At 39.8% G+C, this 15,070-nt stretch overlaps 1 protein-coding gene across 3 annotated transcripts in view; it reads right to left on the bottom strand.

The window, feature by feature from the left end:
• LOC309716111 (rho GTPase-activating protein 7) overlaps nt 1-15,070 on the bottom strand; it is a 115,304-nt gene that overhangs the window by 29,255 nt on the left and 70,979 nt on the right. The window contains exon 1 of one of the 3 annotated variants that reach the window (XM_082549720.1): nt 11,546-11,791. The exons of the other annotated variants lie outside the window; for them this stretch is intronic. Within the exon in view, the coding sequence (XP_082405846.1) occupies nt 11,546-11,558 (13 nt within the window). The 5' untranslated portion in view covers nt 11,559-11,791. Of the gene's footprint in view, nt 1-11,545; nt 11,792-15,070 lie in introns of those variants that run through there. 3 annotated transcript variants of the gene reach the window in all.

Raw genomic sequence — 15,070 nt, forward strand, 5'->3', positions numbered from 1 at the left:
TCAGGAAGCAGTGACCCTGAGTTCATGGCATCTTCCAATAAATACAAGCTCCCATTCATTAACCCTCCTCAGTGGTACACTTACAGAAACTTCTAGGTGTCCTGGATAAAACTGATGCTGGTGTACAAACGTAAACATCAAACTATTCGTTTGTAGTCTTTATTTTGCTGCATGATATAATTACTTTCACATTTCAGTAATTTCAAGTATTTAGTGAGTTTTACAGCTATCAAATCTTTCTCCTTCCTGGAAAACACTTACTAGGTGCACATTTCATCTGCTCTTTAATGCACATATCTAATCAATAAATCCAGGTCACATTCATACGGGTCTAAAACAGTAAGTAATGCCAGCACAGAGCTGATTGAGCAGCTTGTTATGATGTTAAATTCAGGGTAACATCTTTTTAATTCTAAATTACTTGATATTATCCTGAATTATATCAAGTATCTTAATATGTTATGTTGTTAAACTCTGATTCATTGATATTCTGAAATGTCTTTTATAGCAAATAATTGGTAATAATAGTAATTCAACATCTGTGTGAGAACTCTGGACAGTTTAAACATCTGCAGGCTAAAACTGGTAGTTAGCAGTTTTGTAGTAAACTTATATCTATGATGTAGGATACTGGATCTGTTAGAGCTCATCCTCAGTCATTGCTGTATTAGTTCGTACCTAATAGGTAGTGATGGCTGCATCTGTTATTTCGATCAAGCAACCTACTGAGTTTAAAGACTCAGTAGAAAATATTCAAATAAGACTGCTGGGCGAAGTGGAACAATGAGTGTCCGATGTTGAAGATGTAAATGCTCGGGTGGAGAAATGTGACAAGAAATTGGTAACATTCTGGGCATGGGTGGAGGATTTGGAGAACTGGAGCCAGAGGACTAATGTGAGAATGGTGGGGCTGAAAGAAGGCAAAGAAGAAAGAAGGTACATGGCTCAGGAGGTGGAGTGAATAATTTCTCAGGAACTCGGCATTATGGGTAGTGAGTTCAAAGTGGGACACACTCAATTGCTCACTGGCCCCTAAACCAGAACATAGGTGAAGAGCAAGTAGGCTTCGTTAAGTTCAGGCCTGCGGTAGACAACATGAGGCTGCTTACTCATCTAATACACATGAATCACTCTTAATTCAATCCCTGTAGCAGCATACGACTTCATTTTGTTAAAGATTTCATTTGGGACAAGAAGAAAACTAGAATTAGCATGAAGAAAACGGGGGTGTGGCCCTCCCCCAATTTAAGGTTATATAGTCTTGCATTTGAAGAATCATTACATTAGCTTAATGGATTATAAGCTATATTGCCTAACCAAAAGAAATTACTCAAAGTTTCTTTTTTGGTCAAAATAGGTTTCTGGTTGTTAAGTGATGACGTACGAACCCTGCTTCTAGGTACAAACTGCACTGTGTTCATTAAGGCGGTTGTCTTTTTTTTTTTTTTTTTTTTTTTTTCTTTTTTTTAACTTTTTATTTTATTTATTTGAACAACTCACCTGTCCATTACGCATACAGTTTCTTCAGAATAACAGAATACAAAGAGAGTCACAAACTCAAGACAGTGAAATTAGAAAGAAAAAGAAACAAACAAATATATATGTATAAAAATATAGATACATATAGAATAATAATTAGAAAAATAAGATAAAGGAAAACAAAAGGAAAAAAAGGAAACATGCCTGTGGTGTCAAACATTTCCATCGTTCATTTCACTTTTTTTTTTCTTCTTGTATGCTCATCTTCATTCAGTTCAGTCTGTTTTTTCCCCTTCCGTTGTATGTCAACCATTTTCCCCAGTCCTTCAAAAAGCGTTCTTCCTTTAATTTCAGTTTATATGTAAGGTTCTCCATCTCCATAATGTCCTCCACAATTGCTACCCACTGCTGCTTTCCTGGTGTTTCTGTCTTAAGCCAGTTTTTGGTGATGGCCTTCTTTGCTGCCAAAAGGAGAATCTTAGCCAGGTAACGATCCTTTACATCTACAGTACCTTCCAAGTACCCTAGATACAAAACAAGGCAGGTTCTAGGAATAATATAACCTAATATATCACAGAGAGCCGAGTGAATTTTAACCCAGAAAGTGTGAATTTTTCTGCATTTCCAGAAAATGTGTGTATGGTCTGGTTCATCCCATCCACACAGCCTCCAACATTGTTGTTGTGTATTGGTTTGTTTATTTTTAATCTTAGGTGTAATAAAATAGCGAATTTGATTTTTCCAGATGAATTCTCTCCACCTCAATGAGTGAGTTGTATTCTTATGTTCTTTCCATGTTTCATACCACACCCTCTCAGTGATTTCTTCACTCAGCTCTCTTTCCCATTTTACTTTAACATATACAGTTGATTCCTGTCTTGATTCCATCAAACATTTGTATAGGGTAGACACTGTTTTTGGAATAACACTTTTATATGCCAGTATATTTATTTTTATAATAGGATGGATTTTGTCTTCCTCTATTTTTATGTTTTTATTAAAGTAATCTCTCACCTGTAAGTATCTGAAAAAATCCTTGTTATTTAAGTTGTATTCCCGTTTTAATTCTTCAAAACTTTTAATTTCTCCTTTTTTGATTAATAAACAAAATGCTGTGATTCCCTTTTCATTCCAATTTTTAAAACCAAGATCCAATTTTCCTGGTCTAAATTCTTCATCGAAGGCTATCCATTTTAGCAAACCAAGCTCTTTGCCAATCCTGAACTCCCTTACTGTATCATACCATACATTTAATGTAAAGGATATTATCGGGTTCCTATCTTGGTCTTTAGTTACGTATTCAGGGGTCTTTTTCATACCCATGTTTGTTTGGATTGGGACATTGAGTGTGGAGAGCTCCACATCCTTCCAGCGAGCCCCGTAATCATCACTACACCAATATGTTATCTGGCGTATCTGTGCAGCACGAAAATATTCTTTTAAATTAGGAAGCGACATTCCTCCTTTCTCCTTAATAAGCTGTAAAGTAGTGTATCGTACCCTTGGCCGCTTGCCTTCCCAGACAAATCTAGATATATACTTATCCCATTCTGAGAATTGGGTTTGAGGTATGCTTATCGGAAGAGAGAGGAATAAATATAGCAATCGTGGTAAGATATTCATCTTTATCACATTTATCCTGTCACTAAATCCTAACGGATATGTATTCCATCTTTCCATATCCTGCCTTATCCTGTTATTTATATGTCCATAGTTACTTTGATATAGTTTGTCATAGTTTTTGGTTATATTTATACCTAAATATTTAAGGGTTTTTGCCTCCCACTTTATTTCCCATTCCTTAAGATTTTGAGTTGGTATACAATTAAACATTAGAACTTGAGTTTTAAGTATATTTACTTTGTAGCCAGAAAGCGTACCAAATTTTCCTAACATTTCTGTAAGCTGCATAAAAGAGTTTATGGGGTTTTTGAGGGCTATCAACACGTCATCAGCAAATAGACTAATTACATGCTCTTGTCTATTGATTTCTATTCCTGTTATTAGGGCGTCTTGTCTAATCATTTGTGCCAATGGCTCAATATACAAGGCGAATAAGGTTGGACTTAAACAGCAACCCTGTCTAGTTCCTCTCTCTAGTTGGAATGTCTTTGTCAATGAGCCGTTAACTTTTAGTCTTGCAGTCGGTTTGTCATAGAGAGATTTAATACATTGGATTGATTTCGTAGTGAACCCGAACTTTGCCATGGTTAGGTACAGGAATTCCCAGCTGACTCGATCGAAGGCTTTTTCTGCGTCTAAACTTATCAATGCAGCCGGTATCTTGTCTTTATGTATTTGGTGTATGATGTGTAGGGTCCTTCTAATATTGTCTTGTGCCTGTCTATTTTTGACAAAACCTGCTTGGTCCTCATCTATCAGGTCTGGTATAAACGACTGGAGCCTATTTGATAGGATTGTAGTATAAATTTTATAATCAACATTCAACACCGATATAGGCCTGTAATTTTGGCAGTATTCCCTTTGTTTTTGTGGTTTTGGCAGCACCGTGATAATTGCCTCCCTCCAAGAGGGGGGAATCACATGTTTAGTGTGAGTCCAATTAAGAGTCTGGTGGAGTAAGGGTATCAATTCTTTTCCACATTTCTTGTACCATTCGGCAGGAAACCCATCACTGCCTGGTGCCTTGTTTGTTCGTAATTTTCCAATCGCTTTCTGAATCTCCTCTATCGTTATTGGTGCCGTCATGCGATCATTTTGTATTGTTCCAATAGAGGGTAAATCTAAGGAGTCTAAAAATGTTTTAATATCATTTAGGCCATTATTAGTAGGTGCATTTTGTAGATACAGGTCCTTATAATAATCGGTAAAGATACTTTCTATCTCTTCTAGGTTATGTGTCATTTGTTCTGTCTTAGAATTATACAATTTGTTGACTGTTGTTTCTGCCTGTTGTTTTTTTAAACGTCTTGCCAATAGTCGTGCAGCTTTAGGGCCTGATTCATAGTAGCTCTGTTTTACATATCTCGCTTTTACTTCCATGTCATATAAGAGTAAATTATTAATTTTCTTCTTAATATCTTTCATTTGTTGTTGTATCTTGACATCCACCTTGCGTTTGTGTTTATTCTCCAATTGTGACAATTCATCCACATATTCATTATATTGCTTCATTCTTTCTCTTTTAAGGTTACTTGATATTGCGATTAGTTTCCCACGTATAACTGCCTTCAAACAGTCCCATAAAATAATTGGATCGGTTTCACCATTGTCATTTTCTTCTAAATAAGTTTTGACATCTTTTTGTATTTGTTCTACCACAGATTTATTGTTTAATAGCCCCACATTTAATCTCCATATTGTGTTTCTTGGTCTACCTTTAAGATAGATTTTTAAGTAGATAGCACTATGGTCCGACACATCTGCCACTCCAATCCAACAGTCTGTTATTATATCTCTATTCCCTTTTTGCATAAAGAAGTAGTCTATTCTTGAATATACACAATGTGTTGCTGAATAATGACTATAATTCCTCTGTAGCGGATGCAAAGCTCTCCAGACATCAAAATAGTTAGTGTCTTCCAATGTATATCTTACTAATTTTGGAATTGAATTTTTATTTTTCTTCAGGCTGGTTGTGTCCAAGTCACTATCTAGTATCACATTAAAATCTCCTCCACATATGCATATACCTTCTGCTTCAAGCACAAGAATATCAAAAATCAATTTAAAGAATTCCTTATTACTTTCAGGGGGGGCATACACATTCATCAATGTGACCATTGTTTGATCAATCACACCCTTGACAATGACATATCTACCTTCCTTATCCTTTATTTCTTTGTGAGATTGAAACTTAAGGGAGTTAGTTATGAGAATTGCAACCCCTCTTTTCCTAGAGTTTTTATGAGAGCTGTAAAAGGTGTTTTTGAACCCAAATTTCCTCAGTTTTTCATGTTCTATTTTTGATAAATGAGTTTCTTGTAGGAAAGTTATCTGTGTCTTCTCCTTTTTCAGTTTAGTCATAATCTTGGCTCTTTTAACTGGGTTACAGATTCCATTAACATTTAAGGACATACACTTTATTTCTTCATGTGTAGTGATCTACCGGCTATCTTTTGAGACCCCCACAGGCACTCCATTGAACCCTTGTTTAAACAAAACATTTTCATCAACAAGTTACAACTTAGTTTAACTATATACAGATAAGAGGACTTCAATAAAGAGGTACCAGCCACCTTCCCCACCTGTTGTTCCTCTCTTTGTTTTTGGGGGGTATGTCTCTCATATTGAAAGGGCCCCCCTCCAGTAATGAGATATGACTCACGAAAGATTGTCACACTCATACTAGTCATTATTGTGTACTGTCCATCCCTAGCCAACTTTGTGTTTCCATATTATCCTACCAGACACACCGTGAATCCATCTTGTTGTTATACGTCTCCTTATACGCCTCTCATGCATGGTTATCGTTATGCTGAAATTCTTGAAGTCTCTCTCGAGCTCGCCTGCTAGCCGCACCAGCATACGTGGGCCGGACCGGTTTCCATGTCGCTGCCCCGATTGACAGACGTCCCTCGGCGCTCGCTCTCTCCCGGCTGTTTATCCCTTTTCCCACGTTGTATCCTCTCGCTTGCAGGTCGTTAGCAGCCTCCTCCGCATTGCCATAAGTTTTCACTCCATTTGGCCAGTGGATCCGCATCTTGCTGAGAGGAGTCTGGAAGCGGATGCCTTCTTTCTTTAATATCTTTTTGATATTCACGTACGCTTTACGTTCTTGCACCATTCTCGCCGAGTAGTCGTGGTCAAAATAAACCCTGCTTCCGTCCAGAGTGACTATTTTCTTTTCCCATGCCTTTTTAAGTATCATCTCTTTAGTTGTGAATTGTTGGAAATTGACAACGACTGACCTTGGGGGGAGACCCGCTGCCGGTTTCGGGGTTAATGCTCGGTGTGCGCGTTGAATCTGGAGGTTGATGTTAATATTAAGCTCCTCTCTGAGCCAGGCTTCCAGAAACTGGGTCAGCGATTCTGCCTTAGATTCGGCTCCCTCTTGTATTCCGTAGATCCGCAGATTGTTACGTCTGGATCGCAGTTCCAAGTCATCCAATTTGGTCATCATCGCTTTTTGTTCTCTCATTAGTTCTGTCAGGGTTTGATTGGCCTCGTGGCTCCACGTCTCCATTTCTTCCGTGCGCGTCAGCGCAGCTTCTAATTTCCCTTCTTGTTCTTTGAGTTCTGTAGTCATGCTCTTAAACTTCTGGTCGATATCTTCTTTGAATTTAGACAGTTCGTGTTTCATTTGGCCAGTAATTTCTTCTTTGAAGTCTGATTTCAATTCATTTTGGAGTGATTGAATTTGTTTGCTAATACAATCCAGTCCGTTTTGAAGCGCGGCCATATTAGCTTCAGGTGCTAGCTTGTCCTCGTTGTTCGGATGTTTTATGTCTTTACCTTGGGTGTCCGTAGTTTTTTTATTCTTTGCTTTTGTTGTCCCTCCGCTCATCTTCCAAAGTTGTTCTGTCTCACGCTTCAATTCGTGTTTTAGCGGAGTTTATCCACTTGGCTTACGGGAGCTCTGTACTTATGCGACCATACTGCTCTACCGCCACACCGGAAGCCCCAAGGCGGTTGTCTTTTTAACGTGTTTTATGCTATGTATCTTGTTCTATTTAATTTTAACAAGCCCTTAAAAAATAGTCAGTGATCGTTGTGGCCTCTCTGGGTTTTTATTATCAGTCGTCTCATGGTTTGCCAGACACCAAATATTTGAACGGTTCAGAAAAGAAACGCTCTGAGGCTAACTAAGATTTGTGCACATGAAGCTGAGGATCAGGAGTTTTTCACAGCGAGTCATCCAGACAATGCAGCAGTGTGCTAATGACTAACCTCATGCTGGGGATGGATCATCTGCTCAGCAGGGACTCTTACATTAACTTTTATTGAGGGGAAAAAGTTAGTGTTCATCCACCAGCTTCACTGTGCTAATGTGTTTATATTATGCTAACCATAGCTTTGTAGCTAGCCAGCACGTAGCACACCATTCAGTGTTGGTCAAGTTACTTGAAAAAGGTAATCAGTAACTAATTACTTCCCCCAAAGGTAATCCCGTTACTTTACTGATTACTTATTTTCAAAAGTAATTAGCTACTTAGTTACTTTAAAAAAACATGATTTACAACCTGAATAGGTAATAAAGCGATAGATCTTTCAGCCCAGTTCTACTTTTTCTGCATACTCCATCATATAAAATGTAATCAAATGAAAAGGTCTCTTTTTAAAACTTGTTTTATTAGTTTTAATCTTTTAACTTTATGCGTCAAGCAAAAATTAAATTATATGCACCATTCTCTGACTGGAAGAAATTTGTTTAACATTTAAAGTCTAAGGAGCTTGGAAAGAAAAGCGTCTGGACTTCTTTAAGTTGCTTGAAGACGTTTTGGGTGAGCTCACCCGAAACCCTGGCTGATTGAGACCCACACCTGTTTTCACACCTTGGCTCATGTGATTAGGTAGAGGATCATCAGGGGGTCCTTTGTCCCTCTTTGGGGGGAAACTCCCACTGGGTTTAAATCTGGAACTCTCCGCCATTTGACCTTAGAACTGAAGAAGCTTCTCGGATGAGAGGTGAAACGTCTTCAAGCAACTTAAAGAAGTCCAGCAGTTTCTCCGTGAATGTCACATTCCCGTGGCAGCGTACTGTCGGTGCTCACTCAGAGTTTAGGGATTTTTTGCTGTAAAACGAAGTTTTCTTCCCACACAGTGAACAGTGGACGCTAATGTTTTTGTCACTTTTTACGGAATCAAACTCAAAGTAAGGTCAGTACTTCCACGCTTTAAACGCTGCACGCTCATACTCTCTCCTGCACCACTGTTGATCTGCACACAGCTGTTGTCAAGAACGTCGCACTCACTTACGTCACTGTCATGAGACACTCTTGCAAACGAAATCACAGTTTAGTAATGCAGTAACGCAGCGTGCTTACGGGAAGGTAACAGTAATCTAATTACTTTTTGCAATAGTAATCCCTTACTTTACTCGTTACTTGAAAAAAGTAATCGGATTACACGTTACTGCCCATCTCTGACACCATTATATACCAGCTAGCCCAACTTCAGTAACCCTACAAACATTGCTGCTGTTTAGTTGTCTTTCTGTCTTAATTTATGCAGAGCTGTACGTTTTAGTAATCTCAGTCACAACGTGGTATATCATCTTAAGATGGAAACTAGCAAGCTAACTGCCTGCTAACTTCTAACTCTGTTAAACTTCACAAATCCTTTTAAATGCTTTTTTATGGCTGCCTGGATATTAAACTTGATTGTTATACCTGGTAGAGCAGCTACACTGACCATTCTAAGACTGACGAGGCAGATCTAGAGATGCATTATGTTAGCTAAAGGTAACACCTAAACATGAGAAACCTGGTTTACACTTTTTTTAAATCAAAAGATTCAATGAGATATGTTTGACTTAATTAGTGGAATGGCAACCATAAGTTTGGCACAAGAATATGAACTGTTTACTATGAAATGTTAAGAGTTCATTTCCCAACAGGTTCCCAACTGCATTTGCTTTGGCCTGCAACATGTCTCACCTCAGTATTGACTCTAAAACCTCAGTGAGTCCTGATACTTAATGAGCCACTTGTGCATTTAGGTAGGAACACCTATAGCTCATTAACTGTTAGGTGAAAAACAACACGTGTGAGGTCCTCGGTGAATCTTACTGCAGTTTTTAAAATAAATTATGGTTAAGTTGTCTTTGATGAAAAAAAGGTCAACTGATATATTATTATTATTTATGATATGAAACCTGCTGTACTTTGTTTTTATGAGGCTGTCTGGCATTTACAGATGAGTATCTGGAGAAGGAAATGGACCAGAATTAACTGCAGGTAGAAAAAGAGGAGAAACTCTCTCTTAACCTTTCCTGGGAAAAACTTTTATTTTTTTTCTATGTAAAGGAGGAAATGTGTGTTTGTTGAGGTTTTTGAAGACATTCAGGGAGGAATCGCTCTCAAAACAACTGCATTAGGTGGTGTAAGCTGCAGGTGTGTCAGATATTAGACTGCACTTTGTGACCTGTTGTGGCCTTTGGGTTTGTACTTTTTTATCTTTCACTTGCATTTACTGGTTAGACACTGAAAACTAATTGCTGAGGGATTTATATAAATCTTATAAAGTTTGTATCTGTCTTGTGTGAAACTTGCATGAAAAGCATACAAGAGTGAAAACAGATATAAGATCCCTTGAAAAATTATATAAATGAAACTTGAATGTTTTGGATACTTACTAAAACAATATATGAAAGTAATGAGAAAGTGGCCACTTTCATGAGTAAATCATATAAGCCTTATGATTCACTATATGAAGTAGGCCACTATTTCTTTTCCATATGGGTGTGGTTAGGTTTAGGCACTAAAATTACTTGAATAGGTAGTTTTGGTCAGGTTTAGGTAGTTTGTTAGAGACTCCTGGTTGGGTTTTGGTACGAACTCTGCTTGGTTATATGTAGAAAAGACTGTGGTTTGCATTAAATATACCTGTTCATCACACTAACCCTACTTACCTACTAAATGACAAGTTGGGAATAACAGACCTTGTGTGTAAATGAACCATGTGAGCACTAACCTTGGGCAAGAGAACAGGCAGGAATAACTGTCTAGTCTCATGATTTAAGCCACTGCCTCCTGTCTCCTTTCGTAGACTTTATTGCTCTGTCAAACAAGACCGTTTACTCTCAGCAAATAATACTACCACGGCTGGTTTGTACGCCAAGAGATCCACACCCAAGGGCACCTTGTACATACCCCTGTGATGCCAGGAAACTCAAACAAAACAATGCTGGAAGTTCATCAACACCACTTACAGACAAACATTTCTGTGTGTGTGAACAAGGACAGTGCTGACAAATGAGTGAGAGATAAAATAATTATAAATTAAACTAAATAATTAAAATGATTAAAAAAACACCATAAATAAAATCACTGGTTATGCCGAGTCAAAAGTCCAGAAGCCACAAACGCTTTATTCACGATAATCAACAAAAAGATGAATTAAAATGTCGGAACTAGAGAGCTAAAGCAACTCACTGAACAATGAAGCGCATATACGAAGCTGCACTCTTATTCGCCAAGAGGCGCCACAGCGGCAGCGAAGCATCGTCGGGCAGATTCTTTTACTCCGGATGCCTTCCTGACACAACCCCAAAGGGAGTCTCCTCCTGGGATCAAACTGAGGACGCTTCGGCTGTTTGGCGCGTGTGGAGCCACAGTGAACCGCATATATACAGAACCTCTGTTCAAATCACGTTACAAGTTGAACTTGGACAAAAGGCACCAGGAATTAAATGGTAAATGGCCTGTATTTATATAGCGCTTTACTAGTCCCTAAGGACCCCATAACCTCCATAATTGAACCAATAACCTCCAAACAGCATCCCGATTGCTCCCGCTACGCCACAGTTCAAACAGGTTCTTCCTCACATTAACACAAAATTACTGACATTAAAAACATGGTGAGAAAGAAACCAAGGGTCCAAAAGGAAAACACAGGTATGAAGTGCCATGTTTCAGAATAAAAGCCTCAGCTTTGAAATTCTTTACACTGAGTCTACATACAGGAGTGCCTTCGCCGCACTTTAATGTGTTTTCAGAGTAAAATGTCTGAATATGTGTACGGTGGTTTTCTTCAGCAGGTGGAAAGTTCTCTCCAGCGGATCACATTTCAAAAGTAACCCACGCACATTCAGAGTGAATCCCACGCTCTTCCTGCCAGTAAAACGAGCTTTTATATCACCAGAGTTCAAAAGCTCACTTGTGATGTTTTCAGGCCCACGGCCTTCAAACAACAAAGAAGTTTTAGTCAGCGCTGGAGTTCTTTAAATTCTTCTTCTGCCTCAAGAATCAACATATTTACGTCTCATCTGAAGTCACTCAACAAACAAACCTTTGAAAAAGTTTTTATGTCTCGCTAAACTCATCTCCAAATCACCTCCTTTGAGTAACGCCATCAGAGAGAAACAGCATTAGGAGGCCGATCTCATTACCTCCCATCCTGTCGTGTAACACAACATTTAGGCTTGAGCTGAACTCATACTCACTTGTGATCAACATGCTGTTTGAGGTGTGAGGACTGTGAGCAGAGGAAACTTCAGCAGGCCTCCATGTCACCCCTGACAGCTGAACCGGGCAAACACATGAGCTTCATAAAGAATTAAATCCAGAGCCATATATCCAGCGTGGGAACGGAGCTGTGAAGTCCAGTTATGCTGGTCGTGTCGGGCACCGTGTTAATGAAGTCATTGTTGAAGTTTTCCCCTTTTCCTCTACCACTCCCCTTCCCTTCCCATGCCTTGGACCAGACCATCTGAACACCACAGACAGGGGGGGGGGTATCCTAAAAATAACCAGAGGGAAGACTTGAGCAGACACGAGAGCGCCTGCTGGAGGAGCCGCTTTGAGTTTGAAGGGTGAGTTTGGGAGATAAAATCTGTACAGATGTTGAAGGTCCCCCCAAGAAGGAAATATTGGATTGTAGAGCGACCTGGCTGCACCCAGGCAGGTCGGTGATTATTATTCCCCCCGTGTTAAATACTATAAAACAGAAAATCCAGTTTGCCTGAAAAGAGGCCTAATCAATAATCTCCTCCGCTCGAGGCTGCTATCACAACCGTCAGACGGTGAAATTACAGACAGAGAAATGAGTGAAGAAATGAACTTTCCTTCTCTCTGAGATCCAGTGCTTTCCACCAGCTCCAGTCTCCGACCTTAACCGATTACTGGTGCTGCAAAAGAACAGCTTTGGATGAAATGGAAGACAGATATGTGACTGAGCCAGTGACTCAACGCGGGAAGGATAAAGTCCTTGCCGTGCCCTAATAGTCTGTAGTTCTTCAAGGTTTCATCTCGGCTCGGTCCAAGGTATACCATTAGCGTTAATGGGCTTCCATTTAACGCATAGGTGTTTGATTATGGGCTTTTAAATGTGAATAACTCCCTCAGAGAAGAGGAGAGGAGAGCGGTTCGCGGCACTCATTAATTCACAAGTGGAGGAGGAGGAAGTGGGAGTATGTAAACAACTGATGGACTTTTCCCAGTGTGTGGAGGTGCAGAGGGAAGAGGAGGAGTGGAAACAAGGCCCGATAAGATGCTTTAAAACCGACCCAGAGATTTTAGAGATGAGGTCATATTTCGGTCCATGTCACCACTTAAACTGGCCTAATTCACACTGATTAATTAGGGTGTGTGTGTGTGTGTGTGTGTGTGTGTGTGTGTGTGTGAGAGAGTGAGAGACAGCAGCTGCTGTGAACAGACTGAGCAGCAGGCTTACATTCAATCACTTCTATTGCCTCCTTAATATTTACTCTGATATTTTACAACATCTGGGATTTATGGAGACATCTGGGATGGTGATCCCAGATGTGTACATACGCTGGACAGAGGAACGTGGGGCTGATCAAAAAAAGGAAGTAAGGATCTGATTAAAGTTTGATTTACAAAATTAAAGTCATAAAATTATATCTGAATATTCTATCAGTCATAAAAATATATTAAAAAAAAAATCTAAACTTTCAGTGAGTATTTCCCATCTTGAAATATAGATTCTCCTTTTCTTCTTACTGTTGGCCTTTGAGTCAGCATCGTGAGTCTGTAACTTTAGCCGTGGTGCTTTTTTGGAGCCAGAGGTCACGAGGGTGGAGTGCTAATAGTCAGCTAACTATAGTAAGCTTGGTTAGCCAGGATACTTTACTATAAGTCAGCTCGGGTCTAAGGGTTGGTGACTAAATGTACCAGTGTATTTTTATTTGATTCAATATGCACCAAAACGCACCAAGAGCTGAAACAAGACGGAGTAATGGGAGAATCAGGCGGTAAGCTTGTTTATTTCTGCTGTCTGACCGACTCACTGCTGGAGCCTCTAGTGGACATTAGAGAAACTGCAGGTTTCTGTGAGCTCTGTGAGGCCTAATCAACAACGTGTCAACAATTGTTGCTCAGCAGCAACAAAAAGCCTGAAAGAAAACAGAAGTAGATGATCTCAGAATTATGTCTATGGTTTAGAAAAACCAGTTCTCAGCATGTGGAGGAGGTCTCAATGTGAAAGTCTGCGATCAAGAGACGCCATCGTGAGTGTAAATACAGAAGGTTTGGAACACGGTGCAAACCTTCTGCCTCTGTGCTGTGTACAAACTCAGACGAGGCTGTGTTTCCTCTTTCTAAACATGAGCCTCACAGGCGTCAGAGGAGGAAGAGTCCAACAATACCTCCAGCGGATGGGAGGTTTTCAGTGTGAGGACAATCCTCACGTGTCCTATGTGTGTTTTTGGTGTTTGAGGGAGGCGGCATCAGCATGTGAGGCTGTGTTTATTGCTTCTGGGGTGTGTACGGCTTTGGGTTTACTTTGTGTGCTCCTGAGTGTGCGCAGTTTCATCGGAGTCCCGCCGTGGAGGCTTCGCTTCTGGTATTTCCGATGCAGCAGGACAGGAAGCAAGCCGCTGTCGTGAACTGTGGCCTCCTCCTCTGAGCGATGCACTCTGAACCTGACACTGCGTTTCTGACATTTGCCTGACCGTGTATATCCGCTGCACGACATTAAGCGCCAAAGAGATTATTAACCATCAAAATGAGTGATGGAGTTTCAGTTTCTTTCTGCATCTGGTGAGATGTGCTAAAAGAAATGCCTGGGCCACCTTAAATGTGTGTCCTGCATTCACTGCAAACCACTGGAGGAGCACAGGTGTTTTTGCCCTGGTCTCTGTCTCTGCTGCTGACTTTATGAAGCCTTATCCACTGCAGTGGACCAAAACAATGTCAGATAACTTCGTTAAACATGCTTCAGATCACATCAAAACCACACGTACAGTTCCACTACACAACCACGTATGATTATAATCACAGTAAACGCACGTCTGTCTCCATCCAACTGAAGTACCAGTGTGAATGCGAGCATCTGTCCTGCTAAGCTTAAATCCTGGTTTCTTCTTCTTTGGTGGAGGTAAACACTCTGTTTGACTTGGCAGGAGTACATCCAACCTCAAACATGGTCAATTTATTAGGAATCTGATTAAAGCTGCTCTTCATTAGCGCTTACGAGCCATCTGAGAGTGTGAAGTAATGGGCCGTCCACACAATGAAAAAAATAGTCTGGCAGTACACATAGCAGAGTTTTTGTGTCCCTGCTTGCCTGTTATGTTTAAATTCTGCTGCTTTATTTGTGCAAATGATCCTCATCTGGATACAGATTTGCTGCGAGTAAATTAGCTTCATTTGTGCATCCTTTTGGTTTTATATCAGCTGTTTAGTATCTTTGGAGAGTGACTGATTGAGAATGCCATACATATGAATTTATCTGCAAAGGAGAAATAAAATAATAGAAATGGATACAAATAGAAACAGAATCTACAATTTAATTTAGCATGAATGCTAAAGATTCAGAGATGTTTCCAGAAGGTTTTGTGTAAAGTGGTCTGTAGCTGCTTCGCCTTTTTGTTCCAGCATGCACTCAAGATAACACTGTAGACTGTATATAGAAGATGGATGTAGCTATTGTGTCGTCACCTGTTGCTTAATAAAGTCCTGCTGTGAAGCCTCAAGCTATCATTGAGAGTGCAAAGGGCTCCGTTTCT

Source organism: Aulonocara stuartgranti, assembly GCF_965226115.1.
Source record: "Aulonocara stuartgranti genome assembly, chromosome: 10".
NCBI classification, from domain to species: domain Eukaryota; kingdom Metazoa; phylum Chordata; class Actinopteri; order Cichliformes; family Cichlidae; genus Aulonocara; species Aulonocara stuartgranti.